The sequence below is a fragment of the Hypanus sabinus genome, chromosome 3 (assembly GCF_030144855.1).
Source record: "Hypanus sabinus isolate sHypSab1 chromosome 3, sHypSab1.hap1, whole genome shotgun sequence".
NCBI classification, from domain to species: Eukaryota; Metazoa; Chordata; class Chondrichthyes; order Myliobatiformes; family Dasyatidae; genus Hypanus; species Hypanus sabinus.
The window spans coordinates 28832315-28856726 of record NC_082708.1 but is presented as its reverse complement, the minus strand read 5'-3'; the positions used below and the strand labels follow the sequence as shown (position 1 = coordinate 28856726).

At 44.2% G+C, this 24412-nt stretch overlaps 1 protein-coding gene across 2 annotated transcripts in view; it reads left to right on the top strand.

Moving 5' to 3' along the window:
* Positions 1–2608: 2608 nt before the first annotated feature.
* The window catches only part of LOC132391139 (rho guanine nucleotide exchange factor 17-like), a 483152-nt gene continuing 461348 nt past the window's right edge, over positions 2609–24412 (top strand). For both annotated transcript variants that reach the window (XM_059963957.1, XM_059963956.1), the window contains exon 1: positions 2609–7728. In XM_059963957.1, coding sequence (XP_059819940.1) covers positions 3922–7728 — 3807 coding nt within the window. In that variant the 5' untranslated portion in view covers positions 2609–3921. The remainder of the gene's footprint in view (positions 7729–24412) is intronic.

The following is a 24412-nucleotide window of genomic DNA, read 5'->3' as shown; positions in this document are numbered from 1 at the left end:
CAGTTACTACCCCTCAACAAAAAGGGGAGAACTGCAGTCGTCCTGCTTCTGGTGTTCCCACTTTAAGAACTCCTTATCTTGTTATGTCATGCTAGTCATTTATTGCTATTTATTTACATTTGTATTTGCACAATTTGTTGTCATTGAGCCTGTTTTCAGTTACTGTTCTATAGATTCGCTAAGTATGCCCACAAAAAAAAGAAAATGTGGTGACATGTATGTACTCTGATGATAAATTTTAATTTATACTTTGTAAGGACCCTTACCACTTAGAATATGCCCTCTTCCCATTACTACCATCAGAGATGAGGTCGAGGGGTATAAAGACCTACATTCAACATTTTAGGAAAGTCTACTTCCCCTCTGTATTAGATTGCTGAATCATTCATCAACTATCTCACTATTTTGCTTTCTTTTCCACTATTTATTATTTTATATATTCTTATTGTAAGTTATAGTGATTTTTTATGCCTTACAGTGTACAGCTATCGCAAAATAACGAAATTTGACAGCATACTTCAGTGATAGCAAACCTGATTTGGATTCTGAGTATCTCTAACATTTTCTGTTTTATTTCAGGTATTTAGCAATGGTAGCAGCTTGCTTTTGGCGTGTTAAAGTTTTTGAGTGTATTCATGTCAGCCACAAAGTTTTGGGCTGCATGTTGGTAGCTGGAATTACTATGGATAGCCACTTGATAGCAAGCTGAATCTTCAGTCCTGTACGGCTCTGACCACAGGCAAAAAAAATCTGCAGATGCTAGAAATCTGAAATAAAAACCGGCGAATTCTGAAAATCCTCAGCAGGCCAGTCAGTGCCTGCACAGAACTAAAAACGTAGTTCTGATGCCGACTGGAAATTCTAACCATCTGACATTGTCTGAATATGAATGCACCCAGTCAGAAAATGAGATGCTCTTCCTTAAACTTGCCCTTTTGCATTGAAGCTCAGTGTTAAGGATTAAAGAAAAAAGATGAGAAATTGGAGTGTGATGGAGAATTAAAATGACAGTTCATTGTGCAGTTGATATAATCTACATGGACCAGCGAGATCTTTGATAGGGCCCAACATGGCAGACTGGTCCAAAAGTTTAGAGCATATTCCGTCCAGGTCAAGTTGGCAGATTGGATACAAAATTGCCTTGGTATTGGGCAGAATGGTGATTGTGTGGTGTTGTTTCTGTGATTGAGAGCACAGGGCTGGTGGTGTACCACAGGAGTTGATGCTGTTACATAAATTAACAATTTCCATGTGGATGTATGAGCAGTGATTAATGTTTGCAGATAACCCAATAATTAGTAGTGCTCTTGATAATTGTAAGCTATATGATGGTAATGATCATTTGGTAGGAAGGGCAGAGCATTGGCAGATTAGTTTAATCCTGTTGTGCGAGGGAGGAATAATGGGGGTACGACAGAATGGTAAGATCCAAACAAATGTTGAGGAAGAGAGACTTCGAAAGGAAGCAACATTGGTAACGTGGGTAAGAAGGCAAACAGGATGATCATTTGAAGTGGAGAAGGGTCAAACAATGGTGCAGCTGGAAGAGTCAGTTCCTCTTTGTAATTAAAATTCTTCCTGATGAATCTTCTCTGTATCCTCTCAAATGCAGACGTGTCTTTCCAGTAGTGCACAGAGCACACATTTTTTCAGCTGTGGCCCACCTAATGTTTTCTGAAGTTGTACCATTGTCTCCCTGCTCTCCTCAGCACATGGAGTGCTGGGGCCATTCCCAGGGCCACAGAGAGTGTGTGGACTCCACACAGACAGTGCTATAGGTCAGGTTTTGAATCAATGGGACGGTGAGGCAGCAGCCCTAATAGCCATACCACCATTCACCACTTCAAGTACTCATGAACTAGAGATGCCCCAGAATTGGTGGGGATGTTTTGTTTTTTTCTCAAGGGTTTGATCACAACCTTAGATTTGGAGAGTCTTGATCCAAAACATTGGGTGCTTATTTCCCTCCACAGATTCTGTCTGATTTGCTGAGTTCCTTCAGCTTTGCTTCTTTTTGCTGCGGATTCCAGCAGTTGCAGTCTCTTGTGCCTTCCTGGTTATCAAGTTGTGAGAACTTTCAGCTCACTCTCGTCTGCAGATAGAGATAGAAACCCCGGAAAGGTCAATCCATTGAGCACATCTACAAGGAGTGTTGCCACAAGAAAGCAGCGTCCATCATCGAGGACCTCACCATCCAGGCCATGCTCTCTTCTCGCTGCTACCATCGGGAAGAAGGTACGGGAGTTTTAGGTCCCACACCACCAGGTTGAGGAACAGTGCTTGCTCTTCAACATCAGGCTCCTGAACCAGCATAGGTAACATCATGCACCTCACCACCGCTGACTGTAAGAAGTTTGTATGTGCACCCCTTGACCACATGGTTTCCTCCCACAGTCCAAAGCTGTACTAGTTGGGAGGTTAATTGGTCATTGTAATTGTCCCATGATTAGGCTAGCATTAAACCTGGGCAGCATGGCTCAGAGGGCCGGGAGGTCCTATTCCGTGCTGGGTCTCAATAATAAACACTGAGCTGATTCCACGACCTATGGAGCCACTTTCAAAGACTCTACAACTCATATTTTCATTATTTATTGCCCAGAAGGCTGCAATGGCAAACCACTTAAGTAGAAAAATTTGTCAAGAACAATGATGGTCATGGAAAGACCATAATTGCCCACATCATACAACATGGCACATAACAATTAAACAATTTATTTTTACTTGTTTTTTTTTATTTGTACCGTTTGAATTCTTTTGCACATTGGTTGTTTTTCAGTCTTTGTGTGTAGTTTTTCATTATATTGTGTTTCTTTGTTCTACTGTGAATACCTGCAACAAACTGGACCTCGAGGTAGCACACGATGACATATACGTACTTTGATAATAAATATACTCTGTATTTGACAGTTTGTACACAGAATGAAGGGCGAATATTTGCAATACTGTGCACAGAAAAGATAAAACCAGTCTATTTTTGCAATTACGTCAGAGTCCACGTGGGGGCGATAAAGCCTTCCTTTTAAATGGAGCGCCAATTTCACCGATTATTACTGGAGCGTGTCACCTTACAATAATTTATGTTATAAACAAAAAACACGTTTTGAGAAGTTTAGGGTGAAAGCCGGTGAGGAAAAAAAAAGATAGCGAGTGAGGCACAGCCTGATTAATCGCAGGAACCGTGGAAAGATGGGTGGGGGCGGGGGCTCCGGTGAATTGTCTCCAACACAAAGAAAGGTAAGTAGGCAGGGAATCGGCCCCGCCTTTCAACGCAGAAATCCCGTTAACGTGCACAAAGATGCACTTAAAACAATAGCTAAAAGCAACAGAAACACATTTTACGATGCAAGAGCTACCTCAAAATAAATTTAAGAAATCTTAATCCACCCCTCCACCAATTTTTTTACCCAGAGGCCGTCCCAGTTGTCTTTCTCCGCCCCCTTTACTACACTTTATTTGCATGGCTTGTTTTTTTTGGGGGCAAAAAGACAAAAGTCACGCAAAAGTGGGCAACAGATTGTAGGAGAGACCAAACAAAATGCCAGTGGGCACGGAGAAATACGCCTGCAGCTAGGGAAATAAAAAATGCTGTTGGCTTCGTTGGTTGTGTCTGGAACTAGTCGGTTTCGAAAAGTTAAGTCACAGCGCGAAAAAGTTGGAGAGGAAATTTCCTTTTTTTGGCAAAACTTTCTCCTGCAGCGCATGGATGAGATCAAGAATCGAGCAAAGTGTCGGAAAGGTCAACGCTTGTTCCTTGCTCGCTTGGGTTGTTCTTTTATGCGTTAGTTCAGTGAGTATTTATTAACTTGGGAATTTTAAAGACGGGGGGGTGCAAAAGAAATAGATCAACGATGTATTGGGTGGGTTACAAAACGCGACCTCTGGAACAGTGGATGTGAAAGGGAGAAAATATTTTAAAAAGCGATGGCGGAAAAAGATCAAGGGAGAAAAGTGACTGTTTATAGAAGTATTTCATTGAAATATCTGAGCGAGTGGAGACCCAAAATCTCGGCTGATGAGAGTCAGCAGGAGCCGAAACTTGTATCCAGCGTTGCCCAGCCCCCCATATGCGAGGCTGCTGGAGCCGGCAGTCAACAAAGTGTGGTCAGATCTACCGGCAAACTGCGGTCAGTCTCCAAACTGGTTTCTGCCAATGTCTCCAGCCCGGAGGTGAAAAGAAGCCATTCGATCTCCCCGTCCATCCGCCAGCTCTCGGAGCTCTTCGACCCCGTGGAGAACAGCCCGGCTGCCTGCGTGCCGAAAGCCCGGTTCCACGACAAGACTACCGAAGGGGAGTCCTGGGCTCCGGGCAAAGGCAGTCGAGAGGAGGAAGCGGGGCTCGAACCGGTACCCGCGGGCTGCGGCGGGGAGGGAGATGGGACGCCCGGGGTGAAGGTACCCGAGGTGCCCCCGCAGGGCCGAACTGCCCAGCCAAATTCCGGACAGGTCACCAACTGGCCCAGCGTCGCCGAGATGCTCAAACTCTTTGGAGAGACGAGACCACCACGACCGAGTTCCGACTCCCCTGACTTCAGTGGCCCATGGGAGGTAGCCCTGGAGCAAAGCGAAGCGGCCGGCCAGGGGGCTCCCTGTCCCGAGACCGAAGGCGCCCAGGCCAGCTGGAGTGAGAGCATCAGTGGTCAACCGCCACCGCCACCCCCTCGGAGTTTCTTTCCACCAGCTCCAATGTTGCCTTGGTGTTCCTCTGGTGTGCATAAACAAGAGGCAAGTCCGCGATCAGATAGCGCGCATTCCAGGCATAACTGCTCCAAACCACAGGCCGTCCTCACGGCTGCTGCTCCGGGCTCAGAGGCGAGTTCCAGCGACGAGAGGGGAGACGGCAGAGAGCCGGCGCAGGGCACCTCCCACACCAGCTGCCGAGCCAGCAAGCTCTCCCGGCCCCGGGACGGGTCTTCCGGCAGCGACGAGGATCCTCATCCCGTGGTCCACAGGGACGTCAAGAGACGGTCGTTGAGGAAGAAGAAAGCCAGCGTGCAGGTAGGCAGCAAGGATGACGAGTCTGACAGCGATGGCCCCCTCGGCGTGTCTCCGTCGAGGCGGGAGGGTCAGCTGGGGCACCTGGTCTGTAAAAGCGATGAAGGTTTGAAGCCACTGCCCGCCGGAGAGTTGGGCTCGGCACCGTGTGGCTTGGCAGCTCTAACACGTGAGAGAAAACATTGTATCTCAGCAGCCTGCCAGACAAGCAAAGTTGAACAGAACCATAAAAGGTCCGTTGGACCGCTTGGAGATAGTGCAACGCCCATCACTGTAAATCAGCCTCAGAGCAGCACCTCAGGGTCACCCATACCAATGGTCTCCAGAGTTGCAAAAGTCAACATCCAGTCGTTCCTGCCGAGCCCAGGCAGCTCCCGGAGCAGCAGCAGGTATTCCAGCACTGAAACTTTAAAGGAGGAAGATCACTATTCAGGATTAAGCAGGAACTTCCAGGGGAGTGTGAGCATGCACCGGCCACCAGTCTTTGGTCACAGTGATGAGACAGCAAAGCATTTCAAACCACCAGTGCGTTCCCGACCCAAGCTGCCCTTTGGGATTGTCAAGGTAATGAATGAGACTTCAGCAGGGAGAGTGAGCCCGCAGTATGAATGTAGCACTAATAAATCGAAGCAGAGAAAGTCTATGTCAAATCCTGATATAGCCTCGGAAACACTGACTTTGTTTAGTTTTCTCAAATCGGACTTTTCAGCTCTCAGAATGAAGAGAAAGGAAAAGGAAGACTATCCCAGTGATGGGGTTAATCCCAGCCACACTGGAGACACCCAGTGCCCAAGTGCTAACCGACTGCGGGAGCTTGCCTCGGTGGGGAGGGGAAGAGGCTCACTCCAGTCTCTGAGTCAGCAGCCGGGGAGTGCACGCCCCACTCTCAAAGACCTCACTGCCACTCTCCGCCGTGCCAAGTCTTTCACATACTCCGACAAGCCAGCTCCCCGCAGGCTGGTGCCTCGCAGCGTCATGAAACCCAGTACTTCAGAAGTCATGCTTGCGAACATAGGGTGCTGTGATTCCGCTTCAGAGGGCGAGGGCCAGGACAGCACGGGGCAGAGAGGCGAGGACGTGCGGCCCGTTGACATGCAGGTTCAGTACATCCAGGAGGCTGGGCAGCTGTTCGAGAAGATCAACATGATGTGGTCCCAGAAGGAACCCCTGGATGACTTTGGCCAGAAGGAGGGGGAGTGTCATGGGCGCGAGGAGGAAGTCGGGCTGTTTCCAAAGGACCCTGAGGTTCTAGCTGCTTCGGTGGTTGGAGAGCTAAAGAGCGCGCAGCGGGGAGGATCCGAGGAGAATCTGTCGGGTGGGAAATCGGCAGATGACCTGTCGGGCCCTGAGTCGAGTATGACTGACGAGGGGATTGTTACCGAGCCTGAAAATGGATCCAGCAGCACTTTGTACAAGGACATAGCTAGTCACGTGTTGGAACGCAAGCCAGCCAGCGGCACGAGCGCGGAGGATCACCAGGAGCTGCTTGCCAGCAAAGGGTCTGCTCCAGCAATGGCCGCAGTGAGGTCCGGCTACGAGAGTGTTGCAATCGGAGGAGATGTGGTGTACAATAAAACTGCCGCCCCTGTGACACTGGATCCCCCTTCGACTCCCAGTTCCGTTCGACGCAGAAGGAAATACCCTCCCGGAGGCAACAATGGGTCCGATTCCAGCAACGGGAGCAACGGGGAGTCCAGTGGCGACACGTACCGGTCCTTCAGTGACCCGATGCCCCACCGGAAGTGTCCGGAGGAGAACGAGCATTTCTCTGTCGACAGCAACCTGCTGGGCTCGCTAAACTCTGTGAAAGGGAGCATCCTGGAATGCTCAACCACTGCCTTATCGGAATGCACTGGGAGCGCAGCCAGCGACCTGTCGGTGTGCAGTGATGGGCTGAAGGACTACAACACTGTCATCCAGCGCATTGTCAGGGAGCCAGGAACCATGGACAACCTGATCGATGAGAAAGGTAATGGGAAGCTGGTGAAGAAGAAGTCATTAAGTGACCCAAGTCGGAGGGGAGAGTTGTCCACGCCAGGCTTCAAGGGCCCAAGTGAGCCTATAACTGAGATGGAGCAGGCGATTCCCACATCCAGCAGTGAACCAATCCTTTCGGAGCAGCGAGATGAGGTGGGGGACCTGGAAGAGTTTTCCAAACAGGTTAGGAAGTCCCGCTCACAATCAGAGCGCACGTTGCCTTTGCAGGTGATTGAGGAGCAGGGTAAAGTGAACTTGCAGAGCTTCAGCCTACACCCAAAGCTCACTGAAGTTCTCTCGCCGAGGTCAATGAGGCGGAGCTCCAAGAAGCGTAACAACAGGGTGACACAACAGGAAGGTAGGAAGTATGAGATGCCCGGTGAGATGGACCAATCTCCACCGGCCAAGACAAGGCCATTGTCCAAGCACGTAAGGCACACAAGTGAACCAGCCAGTTTCGTTCCCATATCGTCCAAAGTCGTTGCACCTGAAACACATTTGTCATGTAGTCAACCAGTTCACGTTGCTACCCCAGAACCCACAAGACAATCTAGGAAGCAGCTTCCACTTGCACAGACTCCATCCTTGGAAGATGTCACCAAGCAGTACACTTTGAAGGGGGAACCACCCGTTGTATCTCCTGTGGATTTGCCCGTCATGGCTCCTGGTACGCCAACCAGCTCTGAAAACCGTGTATCCTCTCTGTCGAAACCAAATGGAGAACTGGCACCAAGCACGAACAAAGCGAAGCCTCAAGTGGTGAGTGAATTGGGCTCCAGATTATTTTGCACTGATTAAGCTCTCTTTGTACATCATGTTGGTCTGAAAGTTCTGTTAAGTGCTCTACAATGTAATTTGGTTTATAACCATGAGTTTCTGTTTGAACTTCCTGCCATGTTTAATCACGCAGAAAGAAAGACTAAACCTTAACCTCTAGGAATGTCTTTGAATGCAAATCTACAGCACTCTTTTTGGAATTGAGAAATCTGTTCCCATCAGCTTGAAGGGAAAACTGATGTTTAGTTCACCAAGGCCCCTTGTAGTTGAAGTCAGATTCCTTTTTCTCAATGTAAGAATTCTCCCAATATTCAAGAGCTGTCCGGGTTCCAAAATTAGTTCTGAACAACAAAGCTTATTCAGCAGTATATCTTTTCCTTTAAAATCTAATGTAGCTTTCACTTAGGAAGAAATTTAATTCTGTGGCTGCAAGAGTACAAGGCTCTACTCTAACTTGTCAGGTCTGCAACTAGCAAAGACAATTGGATTAAGTTCTTCACTCCGTTTGTAGTAACTGGGCAGGACGTTATCAATGCAACGCTTGGGTCTTGCCATGACCTGTTGACTTCCTTCTGAACTTGTAGTGTTCAGGGATGGATAAAGCTCAAAGTAAATTTATTATCGAAGTACGTATATGTCACTCATATTCTTCATATTCATATTCATGAGATTCATTTTCTTGCAGGCATTCACACAAATACTGTAGAATTAATGAAAAATTGCACACAAAGACTGACAAGCAACTAATGTGCAAATATATGTAAAAAACAATTGTGTAAATAATATTGAGAACTTGAGTTGTAGAGTCCTTAAAAGTGAGTACTTAGGTTGTGGAATCAATTCAGTGTCAAAGTGAGTGCAGTTATCCATGTTGGTTTTGGAGCCTGAAGGTTGAAGGATTATAACTGTTCCTGAACCTGGTGAGGTGGGACCTAAGGCTTCTGTACCCCCTCTCCAATGGCAGTAGCAAGAAGAGGGCCTGGCTTGGATGGTCAGAGTCTTTGATACTGGATACTGTTTTCTTGCAGCAGTGCTCCTTTAAGATGTGCTTGGTGTGGATAATTATAGAATGGAAATTCTGTTGTATTTCATTTTGCCTGTAAAGGCTTGCAAGAAAATGAATCTCAAAGTAGTATATGGTAACATATACATACTTCAATAATAAATTTACTTTGACCTTTGAACATGAAGTTACAAGTGAACAAGGATGAGTGATTTATGGAAAAGTAAAACATTGACATTTGGACTGTTAGCATGTGTTGAAAGGGCAATTGGTGCTCTTCAGATTGGTATCTCTTAAGACCAGCTGGAATGAAGATGTTGAAAGTATGAAAGAACAGGAATCTCATGTTAGGTATTTGCCCTGCATTTCTGACATGGACATACAAACATTTTGAAAAAACAGCTTTGGTTGTGGACAGGAGTTGTCCCTGAGGCAACTCCTCTTTCTCTTCCTGCTCACCCTCTGTCATTAATCATGCTAAGGACAGGCAATAGGAGTACAAGTAGCTACCTGCTTTCAGTTCCTTCAAAAGCAGCCAGAGTATAATATCTTCACACCCCTCCCCCCCCCCGTTATATATTAGCATGCTATGGTAGCGTAGCAGTTAGCTGTAACAGTTTGGGGCATTTGGAATTCAATTCTGGCGCCGTCTGTCAGGAGTTTGTATGTACTTCCCATGACCATGTGGGCTTTTTCTGGATTCTCTCTTTTTCTCACACAGTCCAAAGACTAAAGTAGGAAAATTGCTCATTGTTAAATTGTCTTGTGATTAGGCTAGTGTTAAATGGGTGGGTTGCTGGGCAGTGGACTGGGAAGTCCTGGTGGCACTGTATCTCTAAATAAATACAATGTGCCCCTAGCTTTCTGGGAGGGGTGGTGTTTGTTCTGTGAGTAAGGATGCCTAGTGGAGAGACTTAGTTTCATTGTACTTACTACATCTTGATCAGAGGGGACATGTTTTGAGAGGAAGATAGACAAGTGTTGGGAAATGTAAATAGCAGTGAAGTCTTTTCACCCATCCTCCTTCACACCATCACAGTCACTGCTGCCAAGGACAGCCGCGGGGAATTGAAGATAAAAACTGGCAATTGCTGCAAATCCAAAACATGAACAGTAAATGCTGGAAATATAAAGCAGTCAGCAAGTGTGAAGTGGAAAATGCAAAGATCAGCGATCAACTTTATATGCCATGTGTATTTATATGGACAATGGACTGGGGACACTTTTTTGGCCCAATTAAGCAGCTGCCCCAATTAGCCAAAGTTTCATGGAAATAGTTAAAAAGGTATAAAAATGACAAACTGAGTAACAAATTATATATTTAAATGAATTGCAGAACAATTTAGACCACTACCAATAGTACTACAGTACTATAAAACTGTATTAGCTCCTTTAAGTAACCAATTCATAGCACAGTGCAGGGCGTTTTCGTGTAGCACAGCTCCCTCTTGAACAGAGTTCCTCCGGGTATATCTTTTGAGTGCAATGTCTCGCCCATTTTTAGATGTAACATTGAATTTCTTTAGGCTGATTTTGTTGAAGTGTTTCTTTCACCCGCTAGGGGCTCACTGACCTTTAACTGGGAGTGAAGGATCTCTTTAGGGAGATGTGAGTTAGGCATCCAGATGACATGACCTGTCCATTGGAACAACACACACAAAATGCTGGTGGAACACAGCAGGCCAGGCAGCATCTATAAGGAGAAGCGCTGTCGATGTTTCGTCCTGACGAAGGGTCGCGGCCTGAAACATCGACAGTGCTTCTCCTTATAGATGCTGCCTGGCCTGCTGTGTTCCACTAGCATTTTGTGTGTGTTGTTTGAATTTCCAGCATCTGCGGATTTCCTCGTGCCTGTCCATTGGAGTTGTATTGCGTTATCATAAGACTGTAAGATATAAGAGCAGAATTGGTTCATTTGCCTCGTTGAGTCTACTCTGCCATTTCATCATGGCTGATTGAATTTTCCTCTCCGTTCCAATCTCCTGCTTTCTTCCTGTATCTCTTCCTGACTAATCAAAAATCTATCAACCTCTGCCTTAAATATACATAAAAACAGCCTCCACAGCTGCCTGTGGCAAGGAATTCCACAGATTCACCACTCTCTAGCTGAAGAAATTCCTGCTCTTTTCCATTCTAAAAGAATGTTCCTCTGTTGAGGCTGTGTCCTCTGGTCTTGGACTCTCCCACCATAGAAAACATCCTCTCCACATCCACTCTATCAAGGCATTTCATCATTTGTTATGTTTCAATGTGGTCACCCCTCACTTTTCTGAATTCAAATGAATACAAACCCAGAGCTATCAAATGCTCTTCATGTGACAAGCCAATCAGTCCTGGAATCATTTTCATGAATCTCCTTTGAACCCTATGAAATCATGGTTGAGATACTGTCCAGTACACTGGTATCAGTGTATTGTCATTCCAGCTGATATTTGATGTAAGGATCTTTGGTGGTGTTATTCCATGCCTTTCAGGTGTCTACTGGAGGTGGTCCAGGAATCAGCTCCATGTAGGATCGACAACTACTCTATAGACCAAAAGCTTTGTTTGGATCTGTAGTACATACCATAGTAGCTAATGGGGTCAGATTTATCTACTTCTAACGTAATTGGAGAATGAATGATCCCAGTTTGGAACATGTACTCCTTCTATGCTTCATGTCTGCAAGTATTAAATACAGTGCTTATCTGGGAGGTAGTGTTCTGTATTATGTTTGCATGTAGCACTTGGGGCTGTATCTGTACTTTAGAAACATAGAAAACTTACAGCACAATACAGGCCCTTCGGCTCACAAAGCTGTGCTGAACATGTCCTTACCTTAGGCTTACCCATAGCCGTCTATTTTTTTGAGCTCCATGTACCTGTCCACGAGTCTCTTGTATCCCTATTGTATCTGCCTCCACCACCGTCGCCAGCAGCCCATTCCACGCACTCACCACTCTCTGTGTAAGGAAACTCCTCTGTGGCTACTTCCAAGCACCTTAAAACTGTGCCCTCTCATGTTAGCCCTGGGAAAAAGCCTCTGACTATCCACACGATCAATGCCTCTCATCATCTTGTACACCCCTATCAGGTCATCTTAGGGAAAGAAACTTTGAATTTTTCACTAAGGTGATAACTGGAAACAGAAAAACAATCCTGCAAGGCTACTTGAGTGCTCATTACATAGGTACATATAAAAACAGGTATTAGTAATTTGGCTCCTAATGGCAGCTCAACCATTCTATAAAGACTAGTATTTTACTTCAGTTACACTTTCCTGTACTGACCCAATATCTTCTGATTCTCTTGTTATTGAAAGGTCCATCAGTTTCTGTATTGACTCTGTTCAATCTCCAAAGCCCTTTCAGCGGCCTGCACTACAAGTTAATCAGCTGACTGCTGTTATGCTGGTGTCTGTCAGTAACACATCGACAAATTGCTGGAATCCATTATTAATGTCTAAGTGACTGGACACTACAAGAAATTTGATCTCTTTGGAGAATGTCCGCAGAGATTTGTAAAGAGTAGATCATAGTTAACAAACCTAGTTGAGTTTTATGAGGAAATTGCAGACGTGAATACATGGGCATTGCTTATAGGGCAGAGATATTTGATGTGATTCTATTTAAAAATCTGTTAGCTAAGATCAGTTCATTAAATTGAAAGCACATATTTTTCCTAGTTAAGTGAGGGTGGTAGTTAATTGTAATGATTATGCACTTGAGTTGGAAGGAAGCAATCAATGGTGTCTGCATTAGGGCCTTGACTAATAACTATATTAGTAACACAATGAAGAGATATACACTCAGTGGCCACTTTATTAGGTGTACTGCACACTTGTTTGTCAATGAAAATATCTAATCAGCCAATCATGTGACAGCAACTCAATGCTTAAAAGCATGCAGACATGGTCAAGAGGTTCAGTTGTTGTTCCGACCAAATATCAGAATGGGGAAGTAATGTGATCTAACTGACTTTGAGTGTGGAATGATTGTTGGTGCCAGATGGGGTGGTTTGAGTATCTCAGAAACTATTGATCTCCTGCAATTTTTTTCATACATGACAGTCTCTAGAGGAGGGTCTCCCAACCTTTTTTTAATGCTGTGGAACCTTACCATTAACAGAGGGGTCTGTGGACCCCAGGTTGGGGACCCTTGGTCTAGAGTTTACATAGAATGGTGTGAGAAGCAGTGAGCAACAGTTCTGTGGGCAAAACAGTGGTGTGCAGAAGAGCATCTCTGAATGCACAACACGTCGAGCCTTGAAGTGGATGGGCTACAACAGATGACCATGAACATATGTTCAATGGCCACATTATTAGGTACAGGAGGTATTAATAAAGTGGCCACTGTGTGTATAGATACTTTGATAATAAATTTACTTTGAAATGCACTGTCACTTGGCTCAACATCCACCCAAATGCTTTTCCCCTCTTAGCATCGGGTCTAGCAAAGTGCTATAAGGAAATTCAGTGTTTAAAAATAAAGCTAAACAGCTTCCACTTTGTGACACTTTGAGTTATAGCAGAGCCAAGCACATCACACTGTGAGATCCATTCTACTCAGTCTATATGGGCTGTGTCTATTCACGGAGAGCATCAGAATATTGATGTGAAAGATTCCATTCACCAAAAAGGCAAGAACAATTTTTGCCATTCACAGTGCAAGCTCACTCATCTCATGAATTGATGTCACTTTCTCCATTAAATCCACCCAAAAGTCTCTTTCACACTTTTATAGTCTCGGCAATGGGTAAACACCAAAGACCCAAAAATAATATCCTGCTGACATATGACCTGGCATCAAGGTAAGTATGCCATTAACAAAATATTTTTATGACCCAGTAATCATTGATGGCTGATCTATTTATACCACAGCAGAAATTCATGGAGGAGTCATGTTGCCATGGAGAAATACAAACCAACAAATGAGATGGAGCACATAGGGAGAGCTTTTGTTTGTGAATTCTGTCTCGGAACACTTGTGCTAAAGCATGTTAGACATTAGCACTAAGGAGACATCCCATAATAGCTCTGAGCACTTCCAGGTTAGATTAAGGAAAATCTCCCACTGTTCAGTCCAGTGCTATTCCTTAATTCTTTCCCCTTTCCTCCTGCCTACTTCCATGATTTACAAAATAATAACGGGAAGCCTAGGGTTGATCCTTAGAAGTATAACCTGACAAATAAATGCAGTTTAGGGATTTAAAAAAAATGCTTAATGGGCAAAACTATAATCCTGATTCCAAGGTGCAACTCCATATTGTGAGAATTGGGGCCGTCACCTGCATTGCCCATCACAAACTTGCTTCTATAACCATCAAATTCACCCTTTACTCTGACATCTGTCTGGAAGTAATATTTGGCCAGCTATTTATTCAGTTAGACTGCAAATGTTGAAATCTGGAGCAATTATCTGCTGGGGGAACTCGGTGAGCCAAGCAGCATCCGTGGGAAGCGAGGAACAGTTGTAGTTTCATGTGGGAACTCTGCATCAGGGCTCTCCATATCATCACTGATGAAAAGTCATCAAGTGGATGTTTTAACTCTGATGCTGCCCGACGTAATTCTGACTTTTGCACGCTGTCCCTCATTAATACAGTTCATTCCCACCCCTCTGTGGTGCCCTCCGTTTGGGTCACCATGGTAATGTAGTGGTAAACACGACGCGATTAAAGTTCAGGGTGTTGGAGTCTGGAGTTCAGCTCTGGAGCTGTTTGTTAGGAGTTTGTATGTTCTCTCTGTGGCCGTGTGGATTTCCTCCGGATGCTCTGGTTTCCTCCCACAATCCAAAGATGTACCAGTTAGTAGGTTAATTGTTCATTGTAAATTGTCCTGTGGTTAGACTCAGGTTAAGCAGATGGGATGCTGGGCAGTGCGGCTCATTTTTTCCTACGCTGTATCTCAAAATAAAAATAAATAACTAACATTGTCCACCTCCTCCTCAGCCGCTGCTCAGCTGCTGCTGAAACTTGTGTATGTGTTCTTGTTCCTTCACTTTTCCATTGCACTCATTTTGATCTCCATAGAATCACAGGCTATCCTTACATCAGCTGCTCATATCACAGCTTGCACCATGGCCTGACTGATGACCCTGACCACTTGAGACCTTTGTTGATCAGGGTCCATGGATGTTGCTTCCTAGCTGTATAGATACAAAAGCCATTTCAATACAATATGGAGAATAAGCTGTTGCCCATGTAGCTAGCTCCCCCTCTCCAAGCATCTGAGCCCAAAGGAGCGGCTGAGACTGATGCAGCTTGGCAGCAGCTGCTTCACAAGAGTTGCCGGTCAGCGTTGAACTCAATGTAAAACTGCCTTGGGGACTCCAGCTCCAGATTCTTCCCTTGGGATTTACTCCCAAAATCTTACCCGTAAGTGGGCATAGCTGCAAGGCAGTGGAGGCTTAAGATCAGAGTTTGCCGCCTTCTAGATGAGTAGCCAACCATGGCTGGTGAGACTATCTGCCTGAAGCAGCTGGTTTTAAGGCGCCAGTAACGCGCCTTTGCCCCTTCTCCTGTCAGTGGAAACGGTTCCAGCGGCTTAGTCGCTAAGCCACATGTGAAGCCAGGAGCTGCACTTGGTTGTCAGAGGCCATTTGAGACGCACACTATTGGGAGCATTTAATAGGTCATGGGAGCTTGTCCCCATTTCCACTCCCGGCTATATCAACCGTAAGGAACCCCATACTTGCTCAGTTGCACCAATTCCTGCTGAATGTTTTGATCTTAGCATTTTCTTTCTTAATTCCAATCCTTCCATGGTTACATTCCTCCCTATCTCAGCCATCCCCTCTACCACTATAATTATCCATGATAAATGCAGTGCTTTGATATTAACCAAGCCACGCTTGAAACCTAAGAACCACTCTACAAGGGGTCAGGCCCTGCCATTAAAATCAAGGCCAAATTCAAACAGGTGCTCAGCAATCCTTTGTACGGTGAAGCTCACAACACCTGCTAACATCAAATCAGTTTTGAAATTAGTGCTTGAAAATCTTTCACCTACTCTGGCTCAATTCTCCAGTCTGGTCTCTGACTGAATGCCTGTCTGACATTTCCAATCCGCCCCCCCCCCCCCACACCCGAAACTGGCCCGGGTATGATTCCAACCCAAAACAGTATGGCAGTCAATAAGCTGACCCAAATCTAACGTGCATTCGGGTACTTGTGAGGCTCGCCTGGGTATCTGGACCCCCTGATTCATTTTCAAAGGTTGCTGGACAAATTGCATTATGTGCTTTAAAGCAAATTTACAGTCCATGGGATAAAAAGGAGAGCAGTAATATGGTTGGGAAATTGACTGAAAATAGAGTATTGATGGAGCAAAGTATTGAATAGGTTGTGTTTAACAAATGCTAGTCAACATTTAACAAGACTCGGCTGCGAGTTCCTGTTTCCTTCCCAGTGTGATAGAAGTTATAAATCTTGATACACTTCTCTGCTATTTCAACTAAGTCATTGCCATACATGGTGGAAGAACTAGGGCTTTGGTGTAGAACTCGTAAGAAATATCAAATGCAATATTTCACTGCTGTACTCTCCCCTAATCCCCTTTCTTAGGTTAACAATAGAGAGCCTCCTGTACATCGGTGCGACCCGGCGTAGATTGGGAAACCACTTTGTTGAGTACCTACTCCGCCAGAGAAAGCGGGATCTCCCAGTGGCCACCCATTTTAATTTGACTTCCCATTCCCATTCCAATATGTCAGTCCATGACCTCCTCTACTGTTGTGATGAGGCCACACTCAGGTTGGAGGAACAACGCCTTATATTCCATCTTGGTAGCCTCCAACCTGATGGCATGAACATCAATTTCTCAAACTTCCAGTAATGACCCCCCCCCACCCCCAGCGCCACCCCCCCAACCTTCACCATTCCCCATTCCCATTTCCGTTTCTCTCCTTACCTACCCATCACCTCCCTCTGTTGCTCCTCCCCCTTCCCTTTCTTGCATGGCCTTCTGTCCTCTCCTATCAGATTCTCCCTTCTCCAGCCCTTTATCTCTTTCGCTTATCAACTTCTCAACTCTTTACTTCACCCTCCCCTCCCGGTTTCAGCTATCACCCACTACCTTGTATTTCTGCTTCCCCTCCTCCACCTTCTTACTGTGACTCCTCATCTTTTTTTCCCAGTCCTGATGAAGGGTCTCGGCCCGAAATGTCACCTGTTTACTCTTTTCCAAAGGTCCTGCCTGGCCTGAGTTCCTCCAGCATTTTGTGTATGTAACAAGCTTCCACTCCATTTCATCAGCTTATCACATATTCCCAGTGGTCTTATTTTTTTACTAATGATTTCTTTTTCTGCGGGCACACTCTGCAAGTCTATAGAATAGTAACTACAACAGGATCAATGAAAGATCAACCAGAGGGCAGAAGACAAGAAACAGTACAAAAGCAGATATAAATAAGTGGCAATAAATAACAAGAACATGAAGCAATGAGATAAAGAATCCTTAAAGTGAGGTAATTGGCTTTGGGAACATCCCAGTGATGGGGCATGTGAGGGTAGTTATCCCCTTTTATTCAAGAGCCTGATGGTTGAGGGGTAGTAACTTCTTGAACTTGCTGGGCTGAGTCATCACACTCTTATACTTTCTACCTGATGGTAGCATGGCTTGGGTGGTGGTGGTGGTGGGGGGGGGGGGGGGGTCTCTGATGACAGATGCTGCTTTTCCGTGACAGCATTTCATGCAGATGTGCTTAATGGTTGATGATCATTTTAAAAAAATCCCAGAAGAATAACCACACATGACCCAATGGACTACAGCAGCAGAAGACCATGAACATACATTCAGTGGCCACTTTGTTAGGTACCAGGAGGAAACTAATAAAGTGGCCGCTGGGTGTATATGTCTAAAAGCTTTTCCTATTAGCTTTGAGATTCCCGGCTTTTTAAAAAAGGAACTATAGATTCTTTTCACTTTGATGCTTTTATTTTATATCCTGATTTCTGGATTTTCACTTTTACTGAAAATACTTCTGGGTGATCTTTCTTCTTGTTTAGTATTTTCTGTATCAGAACAAAAAAAAACATTCAATGTTTGTACCAGAGCAAGGGTCCCTCAGCTCTGCCCAGCATAATGAAAATCGGGGGACTTCGGCTGCACACCATGGAGTCTGGAGAACCAGTGGGGTCTATGTATTAGTAATACATACAGAAAGCTGGAGGAACTCAGCAGATCAGGCAGTATCTATGGGAGGAATAAAGAGCCAGCATTTTGAAACATTCGCTTTTTATTCTTCTTCATAGATGTGCCTGACCTGCAGAGTTCCTCCAGGATTTTGTGTGCGTTAACTTTGGATTTCCAGCATCTGCAGAATCTCTTGTGTTTAGGGTCAGTACCTTGGTCGTTTGGTATTTAGCTGTGCCTGTGCATTCTGCTGTGCTAACTGCTTGATAGGGGGGGTCATGAAATCTCAGACAGAAGAAATATAGCTAAAAAAAATTACACAAAATTAATGGCAAGTTAAACATTTCAGGATGACAACAGCAGTTCTGTATCACGTCCAAGAATAACAAGCTCAAAATGTTCCATTTCTCAGTGTATGAGGTATATGCTTCATGTTTCTGATAAATTATCATCCTGTCATTTTTGACATGTGGAAGGAAAGGATGGGAGACAGGGAGGAGGAGTGGCTGGTTTAAAATGGGTATATTAATTAAAAGCTAATAATTCCATCCAATTCAAAAAGGATAAAACATTGAAAATGTAGATAAAGTGTCATGGTAATAACTGCAGAAAATTGAGCCAATAGAAATTTAACATTTTCGTTGTCAATTTTGACATGAAAATTGTTCTAAAGACTATGTTGTAAATAATCAGTCATCAGCGAAAGGACTTGCGGTGGAGTTACTGGCAAAGAGTCAAGAAGTACACTGGCAAATTATGAATGGAAGTCTCCATGTTGGGTCAGTATTCATCTCAAATACAATCTGCAGTTCTGCTGATGGAGCACGTCAATGCAGAGTCTCAGAGGAATTGGAAAGTATGGCCGTAATTATCAACTTTAATCATTTCGATCAGTTAAAAGGATTTTATAATAGGTCAACAACAACTTACATATGGTGCCTAAAATGTAGGAAAGAAAGGAACGCCTTTTGGAGAGATGCATCAGACACTAACCCACCTAACAAAATGTTAATTCAGCTGATGAAAGGCCTGAACATTATCATGGGTCCTAAGGAGCCACCCAGAAGTATAGAGTGGTGGGTGGAGACTGTTAAGGTAGGGGAAGTTAATTTAACTGCTTGGACTGCTCAAGGTGTACCTGCCATTGGTGGAGAGATGAGCACCTAGGACATAATTATGAGGGCAGTGGGAGAGAGGGGGAGTTTCACAGGCATCATGAATGATAGAAGGTAGAGTCAGAGCCCTACTCCCCAAAACAGGCCCTTCAGCCCAGCTGGTTCATGCTAACCAAGATTCACATCTAAGCAAACCATTTTGCCTGGATTTGACCCATATCCCTCTAAGATTTTCCTATCCATGTACCTGTCCAAGTGTCTTTAAAATGTACAGTAATGTGCAAAAGTCTTAGACGCACAAATATAGCTAGGGTGCCTAAGACTTTTGCACATTGTATTTGTCAACGTGGAGCGGAGAGTGAGTTTGTAGATCTGGCGGGAACAAAAGATGTTGGGAATGGTGAGGGTGGAGTGCTGCAGGAGGGGTGTGGAATAGGTGGCAGATGTGGAGTGCCAGAAGTGGGAGGTGGCATGGGTACAGACACACCCAGCCCTGAGACACCAAGCTAGGTCATTTCAAACCATAGAACATTACAGCACAGAAACAGGCCTTTTGGCCCTTCTTGGCTGTGCCGAACCATTTTTCTGCCTAGTTCCATTGACCCGCACCTGGACCATATCCCTCCAAACACCTCTCATTCATGTTAAATATTAAAAGTGAGCCCGCATTTACCACTTCATCTGGCAGCTCATTCCACACTCCCACCACTCTGTGTGAAGAATCCCCCCCCCCAATGTTCCCTTTAAACTTTTCCCCTTTCACCCTCAACCCATGTCCTCTGGTTTTTTTCTCCCCTAGCCTCAATGGAACAAGCCTGCTTGCATTCACTCTGTCTATACCCATCATAATTTTATATACCTCTATCAAATCTCCCCTCATTCTTCTGCGCTCCAGAGAATGAAGTCCTAACCTATTCAACCTTTATCTGTAACTCAGTTTCTCAAGTCCCGGCAACATCCTTGTAAACCTTCTCTGCACTCTTTCAAACTTATTAATATCCTTCCTGTAATTCAGTGACCAAAACTGAACACAATACTCCAAATTCGGCCTCACCAATGCCTTATACAACCTCACCATTGCATTCCAACTCTTATACTCAAGAGTATAAGAGCTCAAGAGAGCTCTCTCTCTTTACTACCACTTGATTCCAGTCAGTTGGTTTTTTGATCACACCATAATGTCTCTCTGGTGCTTCCCACTCCCTCCACTCTCCCTGCTCCCTCCCATTCTCAGTCCATAATGGAGGCCCATATCAGAAGCAGGTTTATCATCACTCACGTACGTCATGATTTTTTTTCGCAGCAGTAGTACAGCACAATAAATAAAATTCCTAGAGTACTGTGCAACAGTTTCAGACACTCTAGCAATGGATATGTGCCCAAGACTTTTGCACAGTAATGTACCTACCTCAACCACTTCTCTGACAGCTCATTTCATGTTCTGACAACTCTGTGGGTATAAAAGTTGCTCCTTGGGTTCCAAAGACCTTAACCCTCTCACCTTAAAAGTACACCCTCTAGTTCCAGTTCCCAACCCTGGGTAAAAAAATTGTGCACATCCACCTCCCTTGAACCCCAGATGTAATTTTATACACCTCTAATCAGATCACCCCTCTTTCTCAGACAAGAGATGCTGGAAATCTGAACGACACACACAAAATGCTGGAGGAATTCAGCAGGCCAGGCAGCATCTATGGAAAAAAGTACATTCAATGTTTCAGTCTGAAGTCCCTTGGCAGGACTGGGTCGGGTTTTGGATGTGTGTCACCCGTCATTCTCCTGTGCGCCAATAAAAATAGTAACCACAAATACTGGCCTGAAAACAAATGTACTTTTAAATCTATAAAATGATACTGATTTTATCTCCAGTCATCCACAACAATGTTCTTATTGTTTGCTGAAATAGTTAAAATATTTATTTCCTCATGTATGATTTATTTCCTGGTATACTCACCTTTTGAAAACTGATCAAGTCAAGTGTTCATAACCTGGGGAGGGACCTGTAAGTTGGTATTTACCCTATTTCCATTGAAGATTCTAAAAAAAAAACCCTCAATCATGGGACATTACAGCACAGTACAGGCCCTTCAGCTCATGATGCTCTGCTGATCTTTTAAACTATTCAAAGATCCATCTAACCCTCCATTTTCCATCATCCACATGCCTATTTCAGAGTTCATTCAATGTCCCTAATGTGCCTGCTTCTAGCATCACCCATGGCAGGACACTCCAAAAACCCACCACTCTCCATGTAAAAGTCTTACCTCTGATCTATTTCCCCTACTTCCCTCCCATCACTTTAAAATTGTGTCCCCTCATAACAGCCTTTCCTGCCCTGGAGAAACGTCTCTGGCTTTTCACTCAATCTAGGCCTCTTACCACCTTATAAACTTCTGTCAGGTCATCTCTTCAACTCCATCGCTCCAAGCTCACTCAACCTTTCCTCATAAGACATGCTCTCTAATCCAGGCAGAATCTTGTTAAATCTCCTCTGCACTCTCTCTAAAGTTGCACATCCTTCCCATAATGAGACGTTAGGTATTCATTCCTGAATCTTTTGTAAGTAAGCTTTGTTTCAGAATCACTCCACTTAAGCCAATTCTGGAGCCCTCTAACATTGTGGTGACTTCACATTCTACCCCATCCAAGACTGATATATTCTTTCTGAACTGAGGTATATAGAACTCAGACGTAGACTGTGCCCCAGATTGAGGAGGGAAAATGGGTGTAGCAGAACCTCTCTTTAGATCTTAACTCTCAGGTTAGAAAGGGTAACACTTCATTGATCTTCATGAATCATTTTAGTATCTGACAGCTTCCTTTTAAAAACAATAACATCTGAATCTTTTTAGACCTTAGTTTCTCACCATTTCAAAATCTCAGAGTCATCCTGCTAGAATTAAAAATGAAGGTCTTTCCACCTATCAGATTTAAATCTATTTGCTAAAACTTTGCCCACTAACTTAATCTGTCAATGTCAACTTTTGATTTCACAAGTCCAGCTATATTATTTACAATGCCACCAATCTGTGCCTCAATGGCAAACTTGGAGATGCACTTAATGATTGCTTTATTATGTACAGGCGGTACCTAATAAAGTGGCCAATTTCTGTATCTTCATGGTTTTCTGCTGCTTCAGCCTGTCCATTTCAAGTTTGACGTGTTGTGCATTTAGTGATGCTCTTCTGCACATCACTGTTGTAACATGTGAGTTCCTGTCACCTTACCTCAGCTTGATCTAGTCTGGCTATGCTCCTCTCACCTCTTTCATTACCAAGGCATTTTTGCCCACTAACTGGATGGTTTTCTTTGTTTTTCACATCATTCTCTGTAAACTTAAGAGATGTGTCCATGAAAATTCCAGGAGATCAGCATTTTCTGAGACAGTCAAACCACCTGGTCTGGCACCAATGATCAATCCACGGTCAAAGTCACTAAGATCACCTTCCTCTCCCAATTGAAACCTCTGGACCTTTTCTGCCTACTTTTGTGCATTGTTGCTGCCAAACGATTGGCTGATTAAATATTTGCATTAATTAACAAGCAGGTAAAATAAGCAGCGTGGCCACTGCTGTGTGTATAGTGTGTGTCACCATATACTACCTTGAGATTCATTTTCTTGCAGGCATTCACAGAAGAACAAAGAAATGTTATTGAAACAATGAAAAGTACATACAAACAATTTGCTCAACAGAAGACTAGCTTAATTGCTGTTCTTAAATTATCTTTGAAGAAGGAACATCTAAGAGTCTTCCTGTTTTTTATTCGTGTATCTCACTCTTTGAACTGCTTCATTTCCCATGACGCTGACTCTCACTGGGACACAGTTTCACCTACACCTGGCCCTTCCAGACTCTCAGGAGCTCAAAAGCCTCTGCACCACAATTAGATGATATTCCTCTCTACTTCACAGTTGAATCCATTGACGTTTCTTAGCTTCTAATGCCGCTGAGATCAATTGATTCAACTTAGCCCAAGGACCGAGCTGGGATTTTCTTGGTCATTTTGTCTCATCTGTACATTGATCAAACGATCTATATGCCCAACCAACAAACTCTCCGAATATCAGATGAGATGTGCATCAATTTTAAAGAAAGTTGATAAGAATCAAAATAACTGCATTAGCTGCAATTCCAGATGCTCAGAGGTGTTAACATGAGGAATGTTGAAAGTTGTGGCTCATTTGATTTTGAAACACAAAAGTCGATCTCTTCTTAAGATAGTGATTTTCCTCACCCCCCTCCACTGGCTGTCATGCCATGAGCTGTCCAGTTCACGTGCTCTGAAGTGCTCTTGCTATTTTTTCCTTCAAGAGTACCGCTATTTTGTGGCCAATTCTCAGCTTCTGCTTGATTATACCCTTGTGAGATGCTCAGGAAATGACAGGTACATTAGCAACATTAAACGACACTTGGACTATAAAATGGATAAGAAAGTTTTAGAGGGAAATGGGCCAGACAAGGGCAAATTAGTCCATTAATTAGGCATCTTGGTTGGCATGGCCCAGTTGGGTTGACGGGCTTGTTTCTCTGCTGACTGACACTGTTACTATTGTTCTTGTTACTATCAGGTGTCATCGTATTCCCATGCCATACACATTTAACACTTATTGTCTGGCTGCTCCATGTACTTTTACCTAGAGCAGATCCCAACCATAAACCTTTGTGAGAAGACTGGTTCCAGGCTGATTGGAATTAGAATCCATTGCTGATCATTGATTCCACGAGCAGTGTTGCTGACACAAAACTTAAACTGGCTTCCCTTTTCACAGATGCTGTTTGATCTGCTGAATCCTGTTTCCTATTCGTTCTCAAATTCCTGCACCTGCAATTTCTTTGTTTTCCAGATACTTCCCCCGCCAAGCTAAAGGATGAACCCACTACTAAAGCTGTGGAAAAATTTGTGAATGTCCATTCTAGGCCCTACCATGCATTCTGTACTGAAAACAGACTGTTAGTTTGTAAATAGTCCATTTTCAGGCCAGGGCTAGACCTCTAGTCTCAAAATATTCACCATTATTGGCATTTATGAAACATTTTGCTATGCAATGTTATTTCCTGTTCTTCCACTATGTATACCTATGAGCTGTTGAATGTGGGTTTAGTTTTGGTGCTGAATAGTTGGCTGAACACTTGTTGGGGCGCAAGTCCATTACAATAGAGACGCAAAGGAAAGGTAACAGGGCTTATTAGAATTCTGCGCTATTACTCAAAATGTGTTAAATGAAATTTAGACATAACCAGTTATGAAAACTCAAAGGCCTCGTTGCCTCTAATAAAAACAGAAAATGCTGGGAATTCATTCAGCAGGTTTAATTGCTTAATTTGAGGAATTGCAGAGATGGAAGGTGGCCTGTCACGTACATGTACCAAGAGCAGGTGCTGCAGAAAAGATGAAATATTTCTAAATGCTACCACTTTGGGGAGGTGGGGGCAT